Here is a 14,985-nt window from a genome sequence, read left to right as displayed (position 1 = left end):
TCCCTCCTTCCCAGGCTCAACTCCAGTCCCAATTTTCTCTATCTACTCCTTGCCAGTGGTGCAGGAGAATGGGGAATGGGTGTTGGGGTCAGTTCATCACATGTTGTCTCTGACGCTCCTTCCTCCTCAAGGGCAGGACTCCTCACTCTTCCCCTGCTCCAGCATTGGGTCCCTCCCACAGGAGACAGTCCTCCATGAACTTCTTCAATGTGGGTCCATCCCATGGGCTGCAGTTCTTAATGAACTGCTCCAGCGTGCGTCCCTTCCACGGGGTGCAGTCCTTCAGGAGCACACTGCTCCAGTGTGGGTCCCCTGCAGGGTCACAAGTCCTGCCAGCAAACCTGCTCCAGCGTGGGCTTCTCTCTCCATGGGTCCGCAGGTCCTGCTGGGACTCTGCTCCAGCATGGGCTTCCCACAGGGTCACAGCCTCCTTCAGGCATCCGCCTGCTTTGGTGTGGGGTCCTCCAATGGGCTGCAGGTGGATATCTGCTCCACTGTAGACCTCCATGGGCTGCAGAGGGACAGCCTGCCTCACCATGGTCTTCACCATGGGCCGCAGGGGAATCTCTGCTCCGGCACCTGGAGCACCTCGTCCCCCTCCTTCTTCACTGACCTTGGTGTCTGCAGAGTTGTTTCTCTCCCATATTCTCACTCCTCTCTCCCGCTGCAGTTGCTGTTGTGCAGCAGCTTTTCCCCTTCTTAAATATGTTACCCCAGAGGCACTACCACCGTCGCTGATGGGCTCAGCCTTGGCTAGTGTTGGGGTCCATCTTGGAGCTGGCTGGCACTGGCTCTATTGGACATGTGGGAGGTTTCTAGCAGCTTCTCACAGAAGCCACCCCTGTAGCCCCCTGGCTACCAAAACCTTGCCATGCAAACCCAATACAATTGCCTACAGGTTGCCATGCTACTTTTCCAGCAGATGTCAGGGTGGTTGAAATCCCCCAGCAGAATGAGAGCCTGCAAGTGCAATGCCTCCTGTAGCTGGAGTAAGAAGGCTTTGTCAATAGGCTCCCCTTGATAGGGCTGCCTGTAGTAGACACCAACCACAAGTTTCCATTTGTTGCCTTGGTCTCTGATTCTTACCCATAAGCTTTCAACCTGCTCGTGGCTATTTTTCGGACAGCTCTTCTGAATCTATCCATTTCTTGACATAGAGGGCAACCCCTCTGCCCTTCCTTCCTCACCTGTCCCTTCTGAACAGCCTATAGCCATCGATAGCCACACTCCAGCCACGGGACTCGTCCCACCAAGTTTCAGTAATGGCAACTAGGTCATAGCTTTCTAGCAGCACGGTGGCTTCCAGCTCCTCTTGTTTGTTGCCCATGCTGCATGCATTGGTGTAGAGGTGCTTCAGCTGGGCTGTTGGCTGTGTCACCTTCTTAGAGGAACACACCTTAGTTCCTTTGAGGTATTTCACTGGTGTTTTCCTCTTGGCTCCTATTAGCTCAGGAGCCCCTGGCTCATCTCCATAAGACTTCCAAGTGTGCTCCAGTGCATCCAGCATGTCTCAGAGCAACAGGCTGAGGGCCTTTGCTACCACCCCATCCCTCTGACGTGTCATCTCACAGCTTGTCACAGGCAAGCCTGATATTATCCCCCTCCCCCTTCAAGTCTAGTTTGAAGCTCTGTCAATGAGCCCTGCTAGCTCGTGAGCAAAGACCCTCTTCTCCCTTTGAGAAAGGTGAATCCCATCGGATGCCAGCAGGCCTGGTGCCATGTAGGCCATCCCATTATTGAAAAACTCAAAACTGTGGCGGTGACACCAGCCATGGAGCCGTGTATTCATAGACTGGGTCTGTCTATTTCTTCCAATGTTGCTGCCCACAACTGGAAGGAGAGAGGAAAAAGTAACCTGTGCTCCAGATTCCCTTACCAACCATGCCAGGGTCCTGAAGTCTCTTTTGATTGCCCTTGGACTACGCATTGCAGCTTCATCGCCACCGACATGGAACGGGTAATAGTCCGAGGGCCGTACCAGGCTAGGAAGTTTCCTAGTTATGTCTTTAACCCGGCCCCAGGGAGGCAGCAGGCTTCCCTAAGAGGAGAGTCTGTCCAGTATATCGGACCCTCTGTTCCCCTCAGAAGGGAGTCATCTACCACTATAACCCGTCTTATCTTCCTCACGGAAATGCTCGTGATACAGTGGGGTAGGCCTTTCTGACCTTGGCAACACCTCTGGTGTAGATGGACCATCATCCATTGACTCGCCTTCCACATCCAGACCCTCATACTTGTTGTACTGAGGCACCTGGGAAGGCGAGGTGGGCAAGGAGGAGGTTTGCCTGCCACCCCAAGTGTGAACTTGCCTCCATTCATTCCTTTCCTTTAAGCTACTGCCTTCAGCCTGGTGGGGGGGAAGATACAGGATCCCCTTGATCTTGGGGTTTTTCTGGTAGCTGTCCCTGTTTCCGTCTCAGGGAGGGCAGAGCATGGTTCCACCAGTCTATCTCTTTCTCAGACTCCCTGAGTCTTTCAGTCCCTCAGTCTTTCTCAGACTCTCACCTTCCTGCTTCCTCCTGTAGCTCTGCCACGAGGCTGAGCAGATCGTCCACCTGGTCACACCTCACATGGCTGTTCTCGCTACTCCCGTCCCTTACCAGCGCAAGGCTCTGCCACGCGCTGAGGCCTGGATGGCTGCGTGTTTTTGTGGGAGCTCCATCTGGGTTGCCACATCTGTTCTGGCGAGTGCCAAGGACGTGGCTTTCTGCCGGGTGGATGCCATCGCTAAGCTCCTTCTGAGAGGGTGATGACCACCAGCTGATGAGCTTATCTCTTGAGCTGGCAGGGTGACGATGCTGTTCCCCCGCGCCCTTCTGTGCCAACTGCAGCGCCACGCTCTGTTTGCCCGCTCTGTCTGCAGCGTTCCCAGTCACTAGCGCTCCCCAGGCTAATTTTCGTAGGCGCGGGGGTGGCCGTGGCCCTGTGTGCAAAGATCTGTCGCTCCGCTACAGATCTGACTGGCTCTGGAGCAGCTCCCCTCAGCAACTGAGGTTCTCCTGTGTGTTTTCTGATGTCCAGGTTTGCTTGGCCTTAAAGCTGGGCTTGAGAGCAGTTCCTGGGTTGTCTCTCAGGGCCGCTTCCTCATGGTAGCAGCTATTCTGTAGTTGTTGCACACTTGGTAAACCCTGACCCAGGCAGAGGAGGCTTGGAGAGACTGTAAGCCCCAGCCTGACTTCTCTCTCCGTCCTGAGAAAATCACGAGGAAGCTGCTGTTTGGGGGTCAGCAGGGCCCCGGCCGAGCACAGGGAGCCCCAGCAGAAAGCGCTGGGCACCTTCCGGGGCTCCTCTAGGGAGCGGGCTGCCGGGCTGCATCCTCTCTGGCAGGAGGCCTCCCCTCGCGGGGCTGGGGCCGGCCAGGCGGGTGGGTGCATGCAGGCCTCGGGCCTTTTTCCATGACAGTTACTACGTTTTTAAAGAAAAATCACCACCCCCCCTCCCCGAGCTGCGTGGGGTGGGGGCCCCCAATAAAATGTCTCTAACGCAGCTTGCGGCTGTTCTCCTCGCCCGGTCGGGCTGGGCAGGGCGGGAGGGTCCCGGGCACGGCCTGCAGGCAGCACGGCCTGCCCGGCCGGCGCCGCTGAGGGCGGGGACTACGGCTCCCGGCGTGCCGTGGGGCGGAGCGGCTGCTCCCGGCGTGCCCCGGGGCCGGAACTGCCCGTCCCGGGGGGGCGGTAGCGCCGGGCCTCCCGGCGTGGCGGCTCTGATGGCGGCGGCGCCGCCGGTCTACGTGTACAGCCCGGAGTACGTGGCCCTCTGCGACTCCCTCTGCAAAGTGCCCAAGCGGGTCAGCGCCGCGCCGGGGCGGGGGGGCGGGGGTGTGCGTGCGTGCGTGTGGTTAACGGGCCCTGTGGGATCCCGGCGTGGGGGCGTTGGGAGCGCAGTGGTGAGGCCTGCGGACGGAGGGGATCCCGGGGAGGCTGCTGGGAGGTCCGGGGGCTTTGGGGAGGCTGCCGGCAGCTGGGACGGCGGGAGGGTGCAGGGAGCTTGGGGGAAGGGGCAGCGGGGGGGGGGGGAGGCACGCCGGCCCGGGGCAGGAGGAGTGCGGGGGCAGAGGCAGAGGTAGAGGCTGTCTCTCCCTTCCCACCGCCTGGGGCGGGAGCGGGTGCCTGGGACGCAGAAGTGGCACTTCCCAGGCCCCCCGCCCTGAGAAGCTGTGTGCTGCTGTGCCTTTTCTTGACACACCACGAAGTCTTCGCCCCCGGCCCCACTGTGCTGCACACCCTCCGTGGGGGAGACCCTCTCCAGGGACCCAGCTCAGGCTGGTGCCAGTTTAGCTGTGCTGCTGGGAGAAGTTACAGTTACACCTTCGCTGCAAATCACGTAGCCCCTGGTTGCTGTGCTCGTCTCCTACACTAGAGCTGCTCTCATGGTCTTAATCTTCTTTTTTTAGGCCAGTATGGTACATTCGTTGATCGAAGCATATTCCTTACTTGACCAGATGACGTAAGTGCTCCTGTTTTCTGTGAAGAGAATATTTTCTTCTCTGCTAAGGTTTGGAAGATACTGAGTAACTGCAGGTCTTACACTGTCTCTGCTGGTAGCGTGATTATAGGAGCCCACGCAGTGTGTATTTCTAGGATCTAAGGAAGGTTAGCTTGTTTTGCTAAATGGACAAGATTATGCTAATTGTGGCAGGTGTAATTTATGATTACCCTTTCTGGTCTGATGGACTGCAAATTGCCTGGTGCTTTCTCCGTAGAGCACGCTGTTGCCCACTGCTCTCATGGCTCTGAGCAGAAGTGATGGCGTAGAAACCATTGTATTGGGTTTGTGTGGCAAGGTTTTGGTGGCAAAGATCTTGGGAGGGGACATAGCAAGGACAGCTGACCCAAACTAACCGAACAGATATTCCATACCGTATGACATCAGCTCAGCTATGAAAGTTAAGTAAAGGGAGATGGAAGGAGGGGCATTTTCGTCTTCTGGAGCAACCACTACGCATACTGCAGCCCTGCTTTCCAGGAAGTGGCCAGACATTGCCTGCTGATGGGAAGTAGAGAATAACATCATTTGTTTTCCTTTGCTTTCGCATGCGCAACCTTTGCTTTCACTTTATTAAACTGTCCTTGTCTTGCTGTTCTATCACTCCCCCCCCACCTCAGCTGGACAGGGGAGAGAAAATATAACAAAGGGCTCGTGGGTCAAGATAAGGACAAGGAGAGATCACTCAACCAATTACCGTCAGGGGCAAAACAGACTGAACTTGGGGAAAATTAACCTGATTTATTGCCAATCAACCAGAGTAGGGTAATGAGAAATAAAACCAAATCTCAAAACACCTTCCCTCCACCCCTCCCTTCTTCCTGGGCACAGCTTCACTCCTGGATTCTCTACCTTCCCCCAGCAGCGGCGCAGGGGGATAGGGAATGGGGGTTACGGTCAGTTCATCACACGTCTTTGCCGCTTCATCCTCTTCAGGGGCAGGACTCATCACACTCTTCCCCTGCTCCAGCGTGGGGTCCCTGCCACGGGAGACAGTCCTCCACGAACTTCACCAATGTGGGACAGTCCTCCACAAACTTCACCAATGTGGGTCCTTCCCATGGGCTGCAGTTCTCAATGAACTGCTCCAGTGTAGGTCCCTTCCATGGGTTGCAGTCCTTCAGGAGCACACTGCTCCAGTGTGGGTCCCCCGCGGGGTCACAGGTCCTGCCAGCAAACCCGCTCCACCATGGGCTTCTCTCCCCATGGATCCGCAGGTCCTGCTGGGAGCCTGCTCCAGTACAGGCTTCCCACAGGGTCACAGCCTCCTTCGGGCATCCGCCTGCTCCAGCGTGGGGTTCTCCACGGGCTGCAGGAGGCTATCTGCTCCACCATGGACCTCCATGGGCTGCAGAGGGACAGCCTGCCTCACCATGGTCTTCACCACGGGCTGCAGGGGAATCTCTGCTCCAGCGCCTGGAGCACCTCATCCCCCTCCTTCTTCAATGACCTTGGTGTCTGCAGGGTTGTTTCTCTTACATGTTCTCACTCCTCTCTCCAGCTGCTGTTTCTGTGCCTGCTGCAACTTTTTTTCCCGTCTTAAATATGTTACCACAGAGGCGCTACCACTGTTGCTGATTGGCTCGGCCTTGGCCGGCAGCGGGTCCGTCCTAGAGCTGGCTGGTATTGGCTCTGTCGGACATAGGGGAAGCTTCTAGCAGCTTCTCACAGAAGCCATCCCTGTAACCCCCCCACTACCAAAACCTTGCCACACAAACCCAATACAACCATCCTTGTTGGCGCTTCTCCAAATCCACTGGCCAGTGCTGATGCTGAGAGGGACCATGTTGTTTTGCTGTGTTGAGATTGATTTAGGAGACTTTTTGTGAGGTCTTGGTGCTGTTCAGGAGAGAAGACAAGATGAGGTCTGAGGCAGAAGAGTGAGAGCTTCCTGCCCCATTAGGCTTTTGACACTGGGGGATATGAAGTGGAAGAAAAAAAAAGGGCTTAGCTCAGCTTCTCTTATGTAGCATCTTATAAACTCTTAAAAAAAATCCCACGCTCCAGTTCAGCGGGGCCAGAAAGTCCTATTGGGACTTTTTTTTTAAAGGATTTTCTTCTTTCTGATCATTTTGGTAGAATGTGCTTGGGAAATGGCTGCCGGTACCATTAGAGAAGCAGACCCAAAGGGCTGTTTGCCTTGACGTGGGGTGAGAAGTGCCCAGCACCTGGGCTAGCCTAGAGATGGGGGCTTCTTGCATTCCTCCAGTAGCAATGGAGCTGTGCTGCGTTGCCTGCGTGCGCCCCCAGAGTCTGAGGTTTGGAGAGGGCTTCAGCATGTCGCAAGATTTATTTAGGCAGATTGCAAAGTGCCCAGACCTGGGAAAGGTCATGTGCGAGTTGCTGAGGACAGAGGCGGTCTCTGATTTGAATGCAGGCAGAAGTAAGAGCATGTAAGAGGTGCTGCTCAGCTCTTGACCCAGCAGGCTGGTGTCCTGGTGCAGCACTGGGCTGGGCCTGGACGTTTTCACTGTTATTTCCTTTGTGTGTAACCAGAATGTTGGATTTGCTGGGGATTGCTCAAACTGGGAGAACATGCAGAAAAGGGAAAAAAAACTTGAAGCAAAGTGGAAAGGTTAATGCTGGCAGCATCTGCATGTGTTCCTCGTTGGGGTGGGCACAGCAGACAGTGCCAAGCTGGGGGAAAGGCCTACTCCAGCTCAGCTGAGCAGCTTTCTCACTCAAAGTGACAGTCTGGTGCGAGAGGAGGAGGGGTTTTTTTTTTGCTTTTTCAACAGTAACAGCCAAAAGAAGGCTCCTAGTCTGAGGAGGTTAAAGCTGGGTGTTCCAGCCGAACCCTGGAGTCTTTGTCCTGATGCGCTCCCTTCCTCCTCTCTGCCTAGGATAGTCAAGCCAAAAGTGGCCTCCATGGAGGAGATGGCAAGCTTCCACACGGATGCCTACCTGCAGCACCTGCAGAAGGTCAGTGAAGAGGGGGATGATGACCATCCGGAGTCCGTGGAGTATGGACTGGGTAAGGACATGTATCTTCAGCGAGAGATTAACTGAGTATCAGGTCCAGGATGCTTTTTGCTGGAGCTGAGGTTAGACAGAGGGGTAAGCTCAGGTGGGCTGCGGGGCTGTTTGTGGAGGGAAACACTCTTTGATGGGGTGTTGCTGAACCCTGTTAGCCAGCGGTCACCTGTCAGGCTGGCATTTTCACTGTTGCCAGCAGAGGGTACTGTCAGCCTCACACTGCTGCTCCGTGCAGCTCAGCCTGTCCCTTGCATACTGGGAGCCAGTGCCTTTTGCTACTGCTTTGAGGATCTCCGGCAGGACAGAAAGCTCTGACGTCCTGCCCTTGGAACAGAGCTGAGACTGGCAGCTGCAGGCCTGCTGTGGTGCAGGGCACACGTGAACAACGGCCTGAAGCTACAGCCAGGGACCAGAGTGGCTCCTGTTTGCCTGGTGACTTGCTTACGTCTTGAGCAGAGGGCTCTTGCCTGCCTGGACTTAAGATAGCCTGAGCAATGCAGTAATTAAAGCAGGCGAGGTGGCTGTGGGTACTGTCTTAGTCTCAGGAACAGGAGGAGTGATCCAGCACTGAGGCAGTGGTCCAGATTCTGCGCTGATCTCGTGAGTCTCCCCTAGATCTGCCCTTTACATTTCTGAAGCTAATCTGTCTGCCGGCAGAGGAGCAGCCCTGAGGTCGTGCCTTGCTGGGGAGCGGCTCTGGGGAGACTGCTGTAGGAATAGGTGAAGATCATGTTCTAGCTATAGACCTACAGCGTACCTAGGCCTGTCTCCTTTGTGTTTGTCTGTTTTTGGGGGGAGATACTTTAGTGACCGTGTCAGGGCTTTCCTGATAGAGTAGCCAGAGAACTGAGAGTGTTTTTGCAAGATTCCTATGAGGGACCAGTAGGTCGGGCTAGCCAGGCACACGGATCAGAAGTTGGTTCAAGACCCATCTGTGAATGCTCTGAGTGCAAGGAAACATTTTGATTGTTGATTTATGTGGTGGGTTAACCTTGGCTGGCCTCCAGGTGCCCACCAAGATGTGCTGTCTCTCTTCCCTTCCTCAATAGGGTAGGGGACAAAATACAGTGGAAAAGATTGTGGGTCAAGATAAGGTCAGGGAGATCACTCACCATTTGCCATCATGGACAAAACAGATTTGACTTAGGGAAATTAATTAAATTTATTGCCAATTAATAACAGACTAGGAGAGTGGGAATTGAAAACAAAACTAAAATCACCTTCCCCCTCATCCACCCTTCTTCCCAGGCTCAACTTAACTCCCAGCAATTCTACCTCTGTTCCCCCTGAGTGGTGCAGGGGGATGGAGAGTGGGAGTTGCAGCCAGTTCATCGCACGTTGTCTCTGCTGCTCATTCCTCCTCAGCCTCTTCTCCTGCTCCAGTGTGGGGTCCCTCCCACGGGAGACAGTCCTCCATGAACTTCTCCAATGTGGGTCCATCCCATGGGCTGCAGTTCTTCACGAACTGCTCCAGTGTGCGTCCCTTCCACGGGTTGCAGTCATTCAGGAGCACACTGCTCCAGTGTGGATCCCCTGCAGGGTCACAAGTCCTGCCAGCAAACCTGCTCCACCATGGGCTTCTCTCCCCATGGATCCGCAGGTCCTGCTGGGAGCCTGCTCCAGCACAGGCTTCCCACAGGGTCACAGCCTCCTTCGGGCATCCGCCTGCTCCAGCGTGGGGTTCTCCACGGGCTGCAGGAGGCTATCTGCTCCACCGTGGACCTCCGTGGGCTGCAGAGGGACAGCCTGCCTCACCATGGTCTTCACCATGGGCTGCAGGGGAATCTCTGCTCTGGCACCTGGAGCGCCTCTTCCCCCTCTTTCTTCAATGACCTTGGTGTCTGCAGAGTTGTTTCTCTCCCATATTCTCACTCCTCTCTCCAGCTGCAGTTGCTGTTGCGCAGCAACTTTTCCCCCTTCTTAACTATGTTACCCCAGAGGTACTACCACCGTCGCTGATGGACTCAGCCTTGGCCAGCATTGGGGTCCGTCTTGGAGCCATCTCTGTCTGGCATGGGTACAGCTCCCGGTGTCTTCTCACAGAAGCCACCCCTGTAGCCCCCTGGCTATGAAAACCTTGCCCTGCAAACCCAATACAATTTTTTTCCTACTTATGCCCCCTAAATCTGCTGTGTGAGTCCAAATCTGGTACCTGTTGTGAGGGTTTTTTGCCATGGCTTTTTCATTGTGCCCTGAATAGAAAGTTAGAGCAGTGGTTAAAGAGAGATAGCTCAAAACAAAGAGAATATGCTTCCCCCAGAGGAAAAGGCCTGTTGTGTCTGACACACGGACTCTTACCCGCAGGTTATGACTGTCCAGCTACAGAAGGGATCTTTGAGTATGCAGCAGCTGTGGGAGGAGCCACCATCACTGCAGCCCAGTGCCTGCTGGACGGCAAGTGCAAGGTAGCGATTAACTGGCCTGGAGGGTGGCATCATGCAAAGAAGTAAGGAAACAATCTCTTCCCTTGTGTTTTCTCACCTGGTGTCTGAACCCTGCCTCCTAGCTCCCAGCTTGCCTGCAAACCCTCAGGGTGCAGCGATCCAGCAGGAAGAGAGAGCAAGGTGTGAGAGGGGTGAGGGAAGGCAGGAGGTAGACAGGAAAGATGCAGAGTGGGGCAGAGGCCTGAGAGTAGGCTGGTTACTGCCCAGTCCTGGTGCTGTCATGGACTGCAGTGCAGGTCTGGGGCAGATATATTCAGAGGTGTCCTGCCATCCATTAATACTTGGTTATCTCTGGCAGTTCAAGTGAGAGTTGGTTTTGCAAAGTCCATAGAGAAGGGCTGTGGAGAGACAAATGATTGGTGTCACTCCCAATTTGGAAGAGAATGGGAACCTGGCAACACATTGTCCAAATTGTTTTGTGTCTTTTTTGGTATCTTAATAAGAGGTTTGAAACAGTGCAGGTCTGACCTCTGGTTTTCCCCATGTTCTGTGGGTGGCTGTTTGCTCTGAGCTGTAACGTCAATAATATTCCAGAACAACAGGAGAGGAAGTAAAAATTTCATCCCTGAATCCTGTGATTCTGAAGTGGTAAAATAATTTGTTTCCATGGCTTCCTCATTGTCCATGGAAGTATGTTTAACTTGTGCCCCCCATCTCCCAAAACATGAGGCCTGTCTGCAAATGCAGACAAGACGGCACTCTTCCTGTCCCCAGCTAACTGGCCTTTGCAGTGCTGTTCTGTTTCCCTGAGGAGCCCCAGAAATTAGCATGAACCACGTGTCTTACCCTAACAACTTGTACATGAGTGTGCGGGTTTGTCTTCTTGCTCCAGTGACTTTTCTGACCTGGCAGAGAAACTGGAGGTGTAACAGTGGTGTGAAAATGCCAGCAATGGCAATGTCTCATCAGGACCCTTTCCCTGGTCAGCATTTTGCTGAATATGGGTCCCGCTATGGCTTGCTGAGAAAGGAGAGAGATTAGCTTGGCTGAGCTGAGCCTTCTTGCTCTTTGCAGGCAGGATGGCTTTTAAAAAAATCTTCTGTTCCCTTTTATCTTGATTGCATGGTTTATAAAATGCCTGTAACAGAAGAAGTCTTAGCAGTGTTGCTGCCACTGAGCTGTGCTATTAGCACTGTCCTGGGAAGCAAACAGTCTGTTTAAAAAAGGTATTTAGTACTTACCAATCCCAAAGGAGCCTTCCCAGTCTCCCCAGTGAGGTGGTCTGGGATGCTGCAGGGTAGGCGATGTTCAACCTCATGGACATTGTTTTCACAGAGATGAAGCTTCTGGCTTCTGTTACCTGAATGATGCTGTCTTGGGGATCCTGCGGCTGCGACAGAAATTTGACCGTGTCCTTTATATCGATTTGGATTTGCATCATGGTGATGGTAAGGCCCAGTGCAGGCTGCAAACAGCACAGCCACACAGACTCAGGGGGAGGAGTGGGAGAAGTCAAGGCCTGTCAGGGCAGTAGGGCTTTACCTGCTGCAACAGCCGTGGCTTTGCCTCCTTTCAGTGCAGTCAAGTTCCCTCAATCCATTTCTGCCTTGTCCTGCTTTATGGATTTGCCCTGTGCTGCTCGTCAGACCTCTTGTGAGGGTCTGGGTGGCAGTCTTGTACCATACCTAAAGCAACAAATGGCGTGTTCCCATTCCAGTAATCCCCTCTGCCAGTGGCTCTCCAGCAAGGACTTCCTCTGGTCCCTTGTCTCCCATCTGGGCAGAACAGCTGCTGACAGTGTTTAATTGTTTAATGCCACCAGTGCAAGGGGGAAGCAGTCAGTAGTAAACAGTGCTTTTAAAAGAAGGCTTGATGCTATAAAACTAAAGCCAGGGCTGGCCTTGCTGAAACTGCTCTCTCCTTCAGGGACATTATTTCAACACCATTTAACATTTCCTGCTCTCCTAAATTTTATGGTGTGTTTCATTTTGCTCCGTTTTCCCTCCACACTTGGTTTCTGTTAAGTTTCCTGTTACTTCTTTTTCCCTCCCCACCCCCACTGTTTTAATATGTCTTTAAGGAAAAGGAAAGGTCTGTTGAACTGCAGCAGTGCTGAGAAAAAGCAAGAGAGCCCAGTAGCTCTGGTTCTAATCAGAGCCAAGCTCTGGCCAAGGCATTCCTGCTCTGCTCCCTCCCCCAGCCTTGCAGGCCAAGCAGTGCAGGCGAGTGCTGCTAATGTGGGCACTGACCTGAGGTATTGAGATCCCTTCAGTACTGATTAGCATGAGACCTGCCAAATTCATGTCAGTTGTGACCTTTGCTGCAGTTGAATTCGGGTCTCCGTTGATTAAGGATGGATTTATTCAGTCACATCTGGTTTTCTGCTTTGTTCATTCTGTTCCTGCTCTGCTTGCTGTCCTATGTTTATCAAGTGGCTCATTTGCATGTTTAGACTCTGTCATTTATGTGAATGATGCATGAAAGCTTTTTTCTCTTCTCTTTTCTGATAGGAGTTGAAGATGCCTTTAGTTTCACCTCGAAAGTCATGACTGTTTCTCTGCACAAGTTTTCACCAGGATTTTTCCCAGGCAAGTCGAACTTGTGAGGTTTGTGCTAATTTGGTTCACGCATCACTGATGAGGCCCCAGCAAAGGCAAGTCCCATCCCTTCTGTCCAGCAGAGGTATCTCACTGCCTCTCCTGTTGACCCAGGAGAAGGAAAGAAGGGGGAACTACATGCTTGGCATTTCCCCCTTTCTGGTTGTGGCTAAGCTCTGGGCAGAGATACTGCTGGGCGGCCACCCGCAGCCCTTGAAAGCTGCATGACAGAATTGGGCAGAGGGCGAGAACCAGGTTCATCCAACTCCTCATTTATTGGTGGTGACAAGTGGACTTCTCCATAACTGTGCCAAAGGTTCTGGCTCTGTGCTTTCATCTGAGACATCCCACACATTTCTCTTGCTGCTGACCTCTTTTCCCTTGTAATTAACCATGGGGTGTTTCTGTTTTTCAGGCACTGGTGATGTGACAGATGTTGGCCTAGGGAAAGGTCGCTATTACAGCGTGAATGTACCTATTCAAGATGGCATTCAGGATGAGAAGTATTACCAGATCTGTGAAACGTAAGCCCTCTTGCTCTGGTATGGTTTGCTTGGATGGGATTTTACAGAACAGAGACTGCACAGATTTTGTTTATTTACTATTTTTAATTACAGTCCTTCCTTAAGGCTTGCCCCTTCCTCTGTTACAGTTTTTGATTACAACAAACACAGATCTTAAGAGGTCTCAGAGGTCTTGTCCGAATCCTTAGGCAAATTGAATATACAGAGGCATTTGTGGGTGGCTGGAGGGTCTCTGCCACACATCAGCCTTGTGTGTTTAGGGAGAGACTGAGAAGGCACAAGTACTTTTTATCTGTGGACTTAGGGCTAGATGCTTTTTCTTCAAATAAATGCTCTGATCCCTGATCATCTATGGGAGATGTGCTTGGGGCTGAGCTAAAAGTGTTTTCCAAACACCTTTTGTCTGCTGGAATAATGAAAGGCTGAAGGTTGAACGTCTGCCAGTGATTGAGCTGCCTCCCAGCAGGCTCCTCTGTCACTCAGTTGGTGATGGACCTCACAAGCCATTGCCCATGTCAGAACTGGGCTGCAGGGCTTGTTCTTTTCAAGGGGAGAGAAGCCTCAGTGTGGGGCTGCAGGACATGGTAGCACATCCACCTCTCATCTCTAACACTTGAGGGCTGAAACTGCTCTGTACTTTTAGCCTGTTAGGGCAGTCATGCTGTGGCCATGCCTCCTGCTAGCTTCTTGGTGCTCGTCGCTGCTGGTGGTAGAGCAGCCCTCTTCCTGCCAGGGGACATGTTTCCAAAGAGCAGGGCAGCTTTAGGGGCTGAGTAGGGGTTAGGAGCCCAGTCAGGACTAGCCCATTGCATACGTTCCCAGTTGAAGGACATCAAAACCTACCATAGGTTCCAAGCTGCATATAACCAAAGTATCTACAAAGAAATTTTGAGATCTCATGGGCAAAGACAAAGAGTTCTGTCCTGGCCAGGAGACAGTCACGTGCATGACTGTGGGTGTCTCATCCAGCTGATGTCTGAGGATGATTGCTTGTGCCTCCCAAACCCGTGGTGGGATTGGAGCATGTGACTCCCTCCAACATAGGTTTTTGCAGGCTGACTACACCCTGCACAGAGCATTTTGTTGTATTCTTCTCCTGTGTCTCCTGCTGGTGAGAGGAGACCTGCTCCTTGGCAGCCCTCTGCTCCTTGCTGAGGTGCTGCCAGATCAGGCATCCCCAGAGCAAAAAGCCAGGGAGACGCTGTGCAAAACAGTCTCACCTCTCTTGGTGCCAGGGACAGCTGCCTCCCCGGTCTCAGTGGAGGCTGGCCTGCTGCAGCACAGCAATATAAATAAATGGGGAGGAAGTTTGCCTTTGGTGTCTCAGACCGTGTGCACTTTGAACTTGCCTCTCTATAAATTAACAGTGCTTGTGTTTGATAGCTTTTGTTCTAGTAGATAAATTCCTATCCTGCTTTGGAGGTGGTGTGGCACACGGATAATTGCATATTGTTTCTGGAAGTTGAATAACAAGGGCTCTGATTAAAGTACATTGTTACAAATAGCTGTTGCACGGAAAGGGGACCAAAGTGTGACACTATTTATTTATTTATTTATTTTCTGGAAAGTCTGATGTCTTTAAAATTTTGAAGACAAAGGCATCCAGGGATGAAAAGTTTCAGAGCTGCCATGAGAGTGACAGCACCAAGAGCTGGATGCTGAGTTTCTGTGGTATGCTCTGCTCGTGCAGACATGTGTCTAAGACATGTTCGCACTAAGAACCCTCTGGGACCCTACCTGCTCACATAGTCTCACCATCAAAAGAGAAAGTTATGATGGGTCTGGCTAACTGTAAGCATCCAGAATAGCTGATTTGCTTGATCGTCTTCCAAAACTGCCCAAATGAATGAATGAAATTAGTTCTGAAAAGATGTCAGTAACTTTATCCGGAGTTTAAATATTAACCTTTTGAAGACTACAAAAAATACAATGTGTGAGAAACATTGCAAGTGCAGAAAAGTAACTTAGAAATAATGCAGAGACATTCAAAAGCATTATCTTTGCTCCAAAGACAAAGAG

The 14,985-nt window shown here is 52.5% G+C and overlaps 1 protein-coding gene across 18 annotated transcripts in view; it reads left to right on the top strand.

Annotated features, from left to right (window-relative positions):
• The window catches only part of HDAC8 (histone deacetylase 8), a 53,536-nt gene that overhangs the window by 3,836 nt on the left and 34,715 nt on the right, over positions 1-14,985 (top strand). For 7 of the 18 annotated variants that reach the window (XR_008239153.1, XR_008239152.1, XR_008239151.1 and 4 more), the window contains exons 1-7: positions 3,650-3,787; positions 4,394-4,446; positions 7,224-7,459; positions 9,766-9,907; positions 11,181-11,293; positions 12,356-12,433; positions 12,858-12,966. Coding sequence is in view for 14 of the 18 variants with exons in the window: in XM_052813855.1 (XP_052669815.1) it covers positions 3,707-3,787; positions 4,394-4,446; positions 7,224-7,459; positions 9,766-9,907; positions 11,181-11,293; positions 12,356-12,433; positions 12,858-12,966 (812 nt within the window). In the remaining 4 variants the exon portion in view is untranslated. Of the gene's footprint in view, positions 1-3,649; positions 3,788-4,393; positions 4,447-4,573; positions 4,593-7,223; positions 7,460-9,765; positions 9,908-11,180; positions 11,294-12,355; positions 12,434-12,857; positions 12,967-14,985 lie in introns of those variants that run through there. The other 11 variants (XM_052813862.1, XM_052813859.1, XM_052813863.1 and 8 more) reach the window with 10 other exon arrangements.

Source organism: Harpia harpyja, chromosome 18 (assembly GCF_026419915.1).
Source record: "Harpia harpyja isolate bHarHar1 chromosome 18, bHarHar1 primary haplotype, whole genome shotgun sequence".
In the NCBI taxonomy this organism is placed as follows: Eukaryota; Metazoa; Chordata; class Aves; order Accipitriformes; family Accipitridae; genus Harpia; species Harpia harpyja.
The sequence above is the reverse complement of the archived record's forward strand: the minus strand, read 5'-3'. Positions and strand labels throughout refer to the sequence as shown.